The sequence below is a fragment of the Chanodichthys erythropterus genome, chromosome 16 (assembly GCF_024489055.1).
Source record: "Chanodichthys erythropterus isolate Z2021 chromosome 16, ASM2448905v1, whole genome shotgun sequence".
Taxonomy (NCBI): domain Eukaryota; kingdom Metazoa; phylum Chordata; class Actinopteri; order Cypriniformes; family Xenocyprididae; genus Chanodichthys; species Chanodichthys erythropterus.
In genome coordinates this window covers 31,737,003-31,749,280 of record NC_090236.1, presented here as the reverse complement: position 1 = coordinate 31,749,280, position 12,278 = coordinate 31,737,003, and the positions used below count along the sequence as shown (strand labels likewise).

General features: G+C 37.3%; 1 protein-coding gene across 1 annotated transcript; it reads left to right on the top strand.

Annotated features, from left to right (window-relative positions):
* Positions 1-3,992: 3,992 nt before the first annotated feature.
* Positions 3,993-7,711, top strand: and2 (actinodin2). Its single transcript, XM_067362044.1, has 4 exons — positions 3,993-4,053; positions 4,684-4,725; positions 6,097-6,239; positions 6,392-7,711. The coding sequence occupies exons 1-4, from the start codon at positions 3,993-3,995 to the stop codon at positions 7,709-7,711; spliced, it is 1,566 nt and encodes a 521-aa protein (XP_067218145.1).
* The last annotated feature ends 4,567 nt before the right edge of the window (positions 7,712-12,278 follow it).

The window sequence follows — 12,278 nt, the reverse complement described above, 5'->3', positions numbered from 1 at the left end:
TTTTTACAACCACTGCATTTCTTTATGAAGTGAGTGGTTTAATGTGGTGTGATTTGTGTCTTAGGGCCAAAATAAAAATCAAACATGCCACAAAACGTCCACAGACCAGTCAGGGTGCTCATGCTGACCTCTGTCCACCGCCAAAAGCACCAACAGTGGACATGTGAGCATCAGAACTGGACCATGGAGTAATGAAAGGTGAAATCACGTTTTCTTACATCATTTCTTACATGACCTCTTTCAGCAGGATAATGTGTTTTGCCACAAAGCAAAAATGGTTCAGGAATGGTTTGAAGAGCACAACAACGAGTTTGAGGTGTTGAATTGGCCTCCAAATTCCCCAGATCTCAATCCAATTGAGCTTCTGTGGGATGTGCTGAACAAACAAGTCCGATCCATGGAGGCCCCACCTCACAGCTTACAGGACTTAAAGGATCTGCTGCTAACATCTTGGTGCCAGATACCACAGCACACCTACAGGGGTCTAGTGGAGTCTATGCCTCGACGGGTCAGGGCTGTTTTGGCAGCAAAAGTGGGACCAACACAATATTAGGAAGGTGGTCATAATGAAATGCCTGATCGGTGTATATAGCAGGATCCAATGAAATTTAATTTATGAAATTATACATGAAACATTTAGTTACTTGTCCTTTCTGGCATGTAAATTATATGGTACCATACATACAATTTCTGTTATAATTTCTATGAAAACAAGCCTCAGTTCTTTTGAGAAAGGTCTTTAGTTTTCCATAAAATGCTGTTTACGAATCATGTTGCTGGAAATATAATAATTTTACATAATACAACATCTCAGAGTAACAACAGGTATTTCATCACATTGACTATGTGTTTGACAGCCAGAAACTGTTTTAAACAAGATATCTATATTGTTTTAGCATGTGAAATTCAGCTTGAAAAGAGTGTTTGTGATCTTTTTTTTTTTTTTTTTTTTTAAATAAATGCTATTTGGTTTGATATTGTACTTTCTAATGCAATCACATTTGTGCATCTTTAGGGGTGACTTGAATAGCTAAATGCTTTTGGGAGCCATTGTATGTGCGGAGGGAAAGGAATAGCACCCTTTAAGGCAAATAGGTGAGTTACCTGGGAAGAAGTGAAAACTTTCTTGAGACAAAAGGAGATAAAAAACAGAACTCCTCAGAATTTTATTACCTTGACCTTCCTTGCATGCCACACTCGTCCTGTCAGAAGTTATAGGCCTACAAAAAAAAAAACTAAAGTTTAAAGAAACAGGGCTGATATATGATTTGATATTAATTTTTTACTGTAGTAGATATAATGTATATATTCAAACAAAATAGGGCGAAGGGCAAGTTTTTTGTGTGCGTGTCTTCTAAGTGATTTTAAAGTCTTCTCTGGCGCCAGGTGTTCTGAAATTTTGAACGTCACATTCTTCTACATGTGGTATGTTGAAATTATGAGGCCGTATCGTGTTAGTGTGCTCAGCTGCTTCCAGGTTGGATTGCAGGTTTATGTGCTATGTAAAACACCTGTTTGCAGCAAGCCTGAAGTTTAATTATATATGTGTAACTGGACGTGCTGATCCGGCTGTCCCATCATCATGATGAATGGATCTGGACACCATTAAACATACAATCGCATACAGTATACCATGCTGTATACATACAGAGATGCATGTTATTCTGAATCAAAAGCAGCCACATAGCTAAAACTATACATTTTTTTGCTGGTTTTAGTGGAAAGTAATGATGTTCTGGTCATAAAAAGCAGTAATCTCTGATCTTTTATAGCATTCTTTAACCTTCTGGCCTTCAGTTGCCATTAGTTTCGACAGTGGTCGACACTTTCTGCTTTTGCTGTGGAATCTTTAGTGAGTGTGAAGAAACTGCCAGATAACACCTTCAAAACACTGCTGACAGGAATCTGCTTGTTGGAGAGAGTTTTTTTTAACAGCAATGGTCTGGTTTTTAATTAGTTTGTATTACACAATATTGTATACAGATTTCTAAAAAAAATCTAAAAATAATTTGTGTGCTAAGCTCACCTGTACATATTTTTGCATACCTTTACAAATAGAGTGCTGATTTTGTCAGTTTTATAGGCGCAAAATTGCAAATATGACAAACATGCCTTAAATAATCAATTCTCATTGTAATTAAAGGTGCTAAAGAGGATGTTTTGTTTCATACATTTTTGCAATATTACTTGAAACTGTCTTTACTAACTGATAAAAGACTATTTATTAGGTGCACTGAAAGGAATAATATTAATATACATCATCTGTGCACGAGGTAGGGCTTTAAAAACATCAGCCAATCGTTTACGTGATCATCGCGTAAACGATTGGCCCTCTGGCTTGTCAATCACTGCCATGACGTTCCTTGTGAGAGACGAGCACGGCTGCGCGCTCCAGTAACTTTCCACACTCCACAGGCGCCGCACGCAATGTTTTTGTCAGGAGACAGGAGTAACAACTGCAGATTATGAGTTACCTGCGGTGAGTCCAACATAATGAATCCACTAACACGACACAGTGAATGCCGGTGGTAAACACTCGTGTTCCAATACTCGTGCACAAGTTTTGGGAGGCGTTCCCTCGAAATATTTTTAGAACAAAACTAATTTAGATGTTACCACATAAAGATTATTTTACCTGTCGAAATGTCTGTTAAAGTGCAGTACAAAAATAAGTCTATTAAAAATCTATTTTTCGATTAATTTATTAAAAAATATTCAGCAGAAGCATATGAATAGATAATTACATAGAGATACACAGAGATTCAGAACAATGTGGCACTCAAAGATAAACTGATCTATGTGAAATGATCACAAACTGATTATGTATATGGCAGAATGGGGGAAAAAGTCAATGTTCAGTTAAAACATTTTTTCTTGCTGCTTTTCTTCATAATTACAGGACTCTCATTGGTCAATGAGCTGATTTTGCAAGAGCCAATCCCAAAAAGGCTAACAGCAAGCTCCTGACATATGACATGCCTTGTTGTTCTTAATGATCATGGAGCTCCTTAAAAACGTCGCCATCCACCACAGAAGCTCAGAGGGTTCGAAGGGGAGTGCAGGGGTTGTGTGAAGAGTTCAGTACGCCCCTTCAGAGCCCACCAGCAGCTTACGAGTATCTCCAAACATTTCTGCTGGAACAGGTAAGTGCTTTTGACGTGTTCCTTTTTCTCATTCAGTTGGCTGATAGTAAGAGTTTCCAAAATAGTCTTATTAAATTCATGTAAGGTTGAGTTAAGACCACTGAAAACTGGGTAAGGGATGTTTTGCTGGAGATCTCATATGGATTGTCATATCTGTTGTATTATTTGATATGAATAATATAAAGATTTATTAAAAACACAATTTGGGATTAAATAAGACAGGATGAAATAGTATTTAAATGTTCAAGAAGAAACTTTGGGGAAAGCCAAAGAAGTACTTATAAATAAGAAAAGTAAAAATTTGTTTACATTTAAATTAAAAAAAAAAAAAAAAAAAAAAACGTTATTTAATATGTAAAACATTTATGTATTTTTTTTTCAATTAACTTATTCTTACTTTTCAGATTTATAAGTACTTATTTGGATTTTTACTTTACATATTTACACATTTTTACAAGAACAGTGAATTGTATCTACACTGTAAAAAATATTTTCATGATTTAATCAACTTCAATAATTAATGTGGTTCAGATAACATAATATTTTGAGTTTCTGTTGATTAAATCAATCGCCTTCATTGAATGAACTCAAATTATTAATTTCTATGAACTCAGAATTTTAAGGCAACCAGGTGACATTTTTTTTTTTTTATAAAATAGCCATTAAATAGCAACACAATATTTAAGTTACTGGTCAGATTAAAGAAATCATGCATTGTTTAAAAGATAAAATAGTTAATAGCTCAATATCATTTAATAATCAACTATTGAAAAACCCAAATGGCAAAGTACTATTTTGGTACTCTCTCATGTGACAATTTTTGTTTTCAGGATTCAATAATCAAGAAAAATGGCCAGACTTACATCTGTTATGATCTGTGGAATGGCTCTTGCAACTGTCTTTATGTCAGGTGAGAATCCATTTTGATCTAAACAAAATATTAAATCTAATATTTTTCAAATAAAATTCAATTTCTGCTCACGTCTTTGACATAAAGTCAAAAATTAAATTACTGTAGCATCAGAAAACATGAACCAAATTTCTAAGAAAACAAATGAGCAACTTGTGAATTGTCATTCTTTTTTGGGAACACTTTTGTGAAGACGAACAGTGCCCATAGCAAGGAGTCCTTGTGATTATCAGCCAACTACTTTTTCCATGAGCTATAAACATCTAAAGAGACCAACTGGAGGTGCAGATATATGCCACAAATAATGTTGCATGTACAGAACGTTTTACATCCTTCATTTTATTTTACAGCAGTGGTAATTATAGCAGCAGCCTCTGGGCTGGTTCCCCAATCTCTTTGTAGTTTAACAGGTACACTTGCAGGGGGTCCCGGAAGTTTAAGCCCCATTTTAAAGCACTTAGAGCTCCCAGAGAGCCGAGACAGAGCAGTAATCACTAGAATAAGACACAGCCATCACTGACGGGAAAAGTGCCTGCTGTGTGCATAAGAGCATTTTAGTCAGTAGGCATTTTCCTTGATTTCAGAAGTGTGACATTTGATTCATAACATTTTTTTTGCAATGTTTGATAGACTTTCTGAATGCTGGTCCTGTAGGGCGCAATGAAGAAGAGGGCGGTGAGTTGGACTTTTTTGTGTAATTATATCAGCTGCTGTATTCTGTAAATGGCAACGACATCACTCTGACGTGAGATAATGCCATTAAATATGAATCATTATGTTGCACACTTAAAAATGGCAGTGGTTCATTGTCTCATATATAGCATCTCTACATCATGGCCCTAAAATAGAACGTCCTCATATCATTTTAGGTTATATATTTAGAAAATGTTAACATGTCATAGTTATGAACTGTGATATGCTGGCAAAGATTCTTAATATTGCAATCAAATCACCACAATGAATTTTCCTCTTACTTCCCCCATACTTCTCATCCTGTACACTGCCAGTCAAAAGAGTTTTTCTGCTCATTATGTGTTATCAATATTTTTCATATTTTAAAATAATAGTCATCAAAACTATTAAATAACAAAAAATATGTATAGACATAATGTCTGTGCATATATGTATGTCTAAAATTTATTCAATGAACCAAAACTATGTTTTATGTAAGATATAATATTCTATATAGCATAATGCTCTTATTTTATAAAATAGACTACTGTTAGAAAGTTTGGGCTAAGTATGATTTTTTTTTAAAAAGAAATAATACTTTTATTATGCAAGTGCACATTAAATTGATTAAACATGACAGTAAAGACTTTTAAAATATTACAAAATATTTTTTTATAAATAAATGCTAAACTTTGAAGAATCCTGAAAAAAATATTAAAGCAGAATAGTTATTTTCAACATTAATTATAAGAAGAAATGTTTCTTGAGCACCAAATCAGCATATTAGAATGATTTCTGAAGGATCATGTGACACTGAAGACTGGAGTAATGGTGATGGAAATTCAGCTTTTACATCACAGGAATAAATTGCATTTTAAAATATATTAAAATAGAAAATAACTTTTTTAAATTGTAATAATAATTCACATTATTACAGTTTTTATTGTATTTTTTATAGACTTCTTTCAAAAACATTAAAGTATCTTACTGACCCAAACCTTTGAATTGTAGTGTATATGTGTATATATGAAGAAATTCATACGTTGGAGCATTCTCTATGTAAATTCTATACCGAACTACTTTTAAGTGTTTAAACATAAGCCTCTAGATAAAAACATTTTTAAAATCATGAGAAAAGTAAATTTAGTCAAGTGTTTAAATATTGTAACTGGTAGTTTAAGTTTATAGTATCGTGCTATTTTGTAAAACAAACATATTTTCAGTTCTAAATGAAGCATCCATAAAAAGGTATCTTCTACAATTAAAAATAGGTATACATCAAAACCCCTCCACAAGAACTCCACAATAAGTGTAACAGTATAATTGAGATGCCTTTGTTGATACTTTTGAAATGTGCTGGTTCAGTCACAGAGGGCGCTTCTGAGGTGAAGACAGACAGCAAGTCATCACTGAAGAAGCTTGTCCGCAGCAGGAGGAATGTTGCCTATTACAGAAGCCAACCTGATTTCTGGGGCTGGTATAAATACTTCATGGAGACCAACAACCAGGAAGGAGTGAGTAACAAAAGCAGAGTTTGTCAGTCATGGTCTTTTCATTGACTTTTTAGAATATAGTTCTTTAAACAAGCCAACTGATGTTTTCAGAAAATTGTGTCAAGCATAATCCAATCAGCCCGTTTCTTGTTTCTCTGTGATTACCTCCAAAGGTTGAGAACATGGATCGCATGTACCTTGCTTACCTGCAGAACAAGCACAGAGTAGAAGACGGCCGCTCTTACAACCATTACCTCACGCACCTGAGCGAAATTTACAAAGCCTGTGCCAACTCCGACGACCCAGACTGCATTGCAGAATCCACCAGTAAACCCAAAGCCAAGATTGTCATGCCTGTTCCGGTGAGGCAAGCTACTGTGACGGTGTGCAACCCTTACCTCGACCCATACTGCCTCTATGCTGTTAGACCAAAAGCTGCAGAAGAAGAGCCTTCACCTGCTCCGGCGAAGGTCCCTGCTCCGATTCTGTCCCCTCTACTCCCTCTGCCTCTGAAAACCCCACCGGCTCACTACTACTACGCTCCGGTTCTGGAGCCTTTCTTGTCGGCTGAGCAAAGAGCAGAGCTGTTGCGTATCTGCAACCCTTCGGACACTGAGTGTCTGCAGTATCACCTGCGTGCTGCGTATGGCTACAGGCCCTCGCTTGGCCCTCTGCCCTCTTATGCTCACCTTGGATGTGATCCTACCAAAGATCCTTACTGCCAGCCCAAGCTGGTGGCCAGATCACCCTCAGGTTTGTATCACCTGTACCCCACCTGTAACCCGGCCACTGACCCCCTTTGCGTCGCCAATATAGTTGCACCTGCAGCCCAAACTGCAGAGAGTGCAGAAACCCCCAAAGACAAGTTTTGCAATCCTTTGTTTGATGAGGCCTGCAACCCCCTTACAGCTGCCAAACTAGGTGCACTCAATAAGCCTGTCTTGGAGTATGCTCCAAAAGATGAGCCTGCACCTCTCAACCTGGCCTGCGATCCTCGTTACGATCCGTATTGTCTGATTGGTGGAGCCGCCGCTCTCAGGAAACCCCCTCCAGCTCTCCCGGAGTTCCAGACCCATCACCGTCTGGGCGTCCGTGGGAAGACCAAGGAAGGTTATGACTGCTACGTGTACTACGATAAGGACTGCACCCCGGTCGAGAACCAGGAGTTGAGGGCCAGTGCTGCCAGTTCTAAACCTGACTGCCACCCGTACGACCCCAACTGTGGTAGGTTTGCCGCTCATCCGTCCACTCGAGCAGAGGCAGCCAAGACGGTCAAAAATGGCATCATTGAGCCCCATCCGGACTGTGACCCAGAAATCGATTACAACTGCCGCTTACGCAGGGCAGAATCCACAGGTGAAGAACACAAAGATGAACCGGCACAGCAAGAACAAGGTCACAGCAACCCTGCCCCTGAACATGTGGCTCCTGATTATCCAGTTCCACGATTCGAGGACTTCCTGAGAGGATATATGGGTGGCTACAAGAAATGAGAAGAAAAAAATGGATCTTAACTAACAAGTTCAATCATGCTTATACAAATTTAGCACAAGTTTAGGTCTATGCAAGAAAAGCAATTCAGGGTAACCCAAGAATAATTTTTGTATTGATGTTTTAGAAGCTCTAGAGATTAACATTTCATTTTGTCTGAAATGTCATGCTGGGAAACAAATCAATAGATTTGGGGGTTTTGTTATTGGTAATGTGAAGCAATATACAGTATGTATTTATGTATTATATAGTGTAGGATTAGGGTAATGGAATATGACTTTAACTGATACTTAAATCTGTATCTTACCTTTTCTTTAGTTTTGTTATCTGATCCCTTTTATATATATATTTAATGTAGCTCCAACGACTTTGATAAAAACAATGTCTTTTTCCTCAGCATTTTATGCTTCATTATTTCAATAAAAAATAAATGACTTGAAATAAATCATTGGCGTTTTTCTATTCTTCTTGGAGTATGCATATATATATATATATATATATATATATATATATATATATATATATATATAGACACTAAGTTCACATTACAAATTGTGTGATTTTCATAAAAAAGTGTCAACACCTGATATAGTGGTACATCTATTGTGACAAAAAATGAGAGTATTGAATTGTTAATGATGTGTTATGCAATATCAGCCTTTAAATAGAGAGCAAGAAAACAGATGAAAGAGCTCAAACTTAAAAAAAGAAAAAGAAATCTACTGAGGGCAAATAAATAAGTCATTCATAATATAAACTTGCATGACAAGTTACATAAGTATACATTTTTGTTCTTCAATATACAGGCCTTCTGTTGAATAGAAATATCATTAATTGTAAAACCATGATTTAAATCACCCACAACAGCATCTGCTCAAAAGATCCCTCAGGCAGATGAAAAGTGAGTGCACTCTATGACTGTTTTAAAACAGCTTGGCATGCCAACACGGTAACATTAATGACTACTCACATAGACAGTGAACATGTTGAAATATGCATTAACTGCAAGTGCACTGTAAATATGCCACTCTAAGAAGGTGCCTAGTGGACAAATCAAAGTTACCTAAAAAGGGCAATGATGAAGTAAAAATACCTTGGATTATCCATGGACACACGACAGATTTTATTGGCAAAATTCATTCTGGGGATATATTACCCAGGTGCATACTCAGCAGTTCGCATGTTCATACCACTGGCACGTCTGTTGTGGTTCTTTCCTCACTGTCTAATTGGCCTTAGGTGGGCTTTGAGAGGGGATTGAGCAAAAGCTATGAGACTTTGAACTGTTGCTTAGTGCCTCAGTCAGCATGAGTCCGGTTTGTGCTGACTGCACCTCTCCATGGCCTGCATACCTGCGGGACCAGCTGAATGTCATTAAGTGGATGGGAAAGGGCCCTGAATAGTAATGAGGGTAAATATGTCCTCTGCATAAGCAAACAGAAATTAGCAGTGTACTTCTGTGTGCTGTATTCAGCAGTGCTGCAGAGTTTCTCATTTTTATGTGGTTAGTGAGTGAGTTTGTTTTTGAAACACTGCTTTCTTGAAAGAGACAGATCTGGCCTTGAACAGAGATTTTGATTATTTTGATGGCAATTCTATACAGTGATATGTGGCCATTGAAACATGTATGAATGCATATGAATGTATTTTTGTAAACATTCACACATAGTCAGAAACAGAATAATGATACTGTATGTTTAGTATTGTTGTAAGCTGAATACAACTGACCATAGAAAAATCAGTAGAAAAATGTGTTATATACACTGATCAGGCATAACATTATGACCACTGACAGGAGAAATTAATAACATCTCTTCATCACGACACCTCTTAGTGGATGGGATATATTATGCAGCATGTGAACATTTTGTCCTCAAAGTTGATGAGTTAGAAGCAGGAAAAATGGATAAGCATAAGGATTTGAGCGAGTTTAAACAAGGGCCAAATTGTGATGGCTAGACGACTAGCATCTCCAAAACTGCAGCTCTTGTGGGGTGTTCCCGGTCTGCAGTGGTCAGCATCTATCAAAAGTGGTCCAAGGAAGGAGCAGTCAGGGTGCCCATGCTGACCCCTGTCCGCCACCAAAAGAGCCAACAGTGGGCATGTGAACATCAGAACTGGACCACAGAGAAATGGAAGAAGGTGGCCTGGTCTGATGAATGACGTTTTTTTTTTACATCCTGTGGATGGCTGGGTGTGTGTGCACTATGGGAAGAAGGCAAGCCGGCGAAGGCAGTGTGATGCTTTGGGCAATGTTCTGCTGGGAAACCTTGGATCCTGCCATCCATGTGGATGCTTCTTTGACAAGTACCACCTACCTAAGCATTGTTGCAGACCATGTACACTCTTTCATGGAAACGATATTCCCTGGTGGTTGTGGCCTCTTTCAGCAGGATAATGTGCACTGACACAAAGCAAAGATGGTTCAGGAATTGTTTGAAGAGCACAACAATGAGTTTGAGGTGTTGACTTGGCCTCCAAATTCCCCAGATCTCAATCCAATCGAGCATCTGTGGGATGTGCTGAACAAACAAGTCCGATCCATGGAGGCCCACCTCGCAACTTACAGGACTTAAAGGATCTGCTGCTAACATCTTGGTGCCAGATACCACCGCACACCTTCAGGGGGCTAGTGGAGTCTATGCCTCGACGGGTCAGGGCTGTTTTGGCAGCAAAAGGGTGACCAACACAATATTAGGAAGTTGGTCATAATGTGATGCCTGATCGGTGTATATTTATAACATTCAACATAAAGTTCATATACATATAGGGACTATATATATAAGCTTGTAAAACTGACATGAACTGCTGTTTGCGGTGCTGTTGCACATAATGACAAATAAAGTTTGACTTTGACAAATGTTTAGCCCTAAAGGAACTGCGTCTGACAATGATTTTCAAACCAGATGTTACATGGACCTTAAAATCACACGAAGGTCATATATCTACCTTATAACTGTCCATTTTAAAGTTGGCTAATGCACTGAAGGTGACCTTTTGGCAAAATGAGAGACGCCCTAGTTACATGAACAGTTTTAACTACTTTAATCTCTCTGGGTGACACACTTACAGAACATTGATGACAGGTTCTTTGTACTGTGCTTCAAATGAGAAAGTGTCTTTGCCATGCAGGCAAACCTGCGGGGAAAGAAAAAATAACATCAATATCAAAGACTTCAGTATATTTATGCATTCTGGTGTGTCTGTTCTTATAAACGCTAACATTTATTTATGGCTAAATTGTTAAAGTAGAATGTTAGCATAATAAAACTTTGTTGTGCTCACGGAAAGAGGGAGAAGAAGAGAAGATTGTCAGCACTGTTGTGCAGCAGATAGACACAACGTCCAACCTCCTCATGCAGGCTCTGAAGCATGTGATGACATGGTGCAAAGGCTTGACAACCCATGAGGAACATTTTCAACTGCTGGTTCAGATGGAGTTGTCTGGTACGCTTTGGTTTATTCTCAAAGATTTAATTTAAGATAAAGTTGTAGTTTTTCCTCTAGAATCTATAAGTTTGACAAGTCTGAATCACTGCAACACATTGTAATTTTTTACTGAATCAGAGAGACCTGTGATTGATATCGAAAAAAATACATCCTGATTTTCTGAATTCCTACATGTCATTTCTTACTGGGACTAGTGAAACAGTATATGATCAATTTAAATAAGCTTTAAACTTAAACTTGCATTTATATTGTATAAGAATGCATTAAAAAAAAAATGGGTAATGTTATGGAAAGGAAGTATTGCACTAAGAACTGAAACACGCAGCCTTCTGTGGTACAGAAGATTTGCAGAAACACAGTTTATACAAAGATTTATAAAAGAGACTACATGTAGGTAAATATGGCATGTTTAGTTGTGAACATAAAGATTTGTACCTAATATTTTTTTTTATTTTGTCATAAGTACAGCAGAAATTATAGGCCTATTAAACAGATATAGTTATACAGTTTGTTATGCTTTCGATCTATGGACATTTTTGACCCTGTGGGCTTTTAAAGCACAATTTTCCCACTCATTAAGTGTTTTCAGTGGACAAGCTGAGTTCTGTCATTTTACCCCGGTGTCATTTCCACCACATTTTGTGTGTTCTGTGATGTAAAAGAGATTTTACACATTGTTGTCTTGCTAAGGCTAATTTCATCAGCTAGCATGATTAGCTAGCATTAACTAACGTAAATTCACACAATTACATAATATTCAGAGACATTTACCTTGCTTTCTCTTTGTTTTCTTCACATTTCTTATCAAACAGCTATAGCCTACACCGATACTGTTGTGTACTTGGTAAACTAGTAGCCTACACTAACTTTTGAAAAAACTTTATTGAAGCATGGGACAGATGGAATTTCGCACAATAAATATAGAAATGTTTATTTACACTATTTTATCACTACATTTTTCAACATGCAATAATTCCTTCAGTTCAATTCAAATGTTTATGATGGATTTAGATGTAACATTGAAAGTCCGGGTCTGGTATAAAAGTAAAACAACAAAATCTATACATAAAAAGCATTTGAAAGTTACAAAAATGAGGAAGACATGGCAAAAACTTTCCA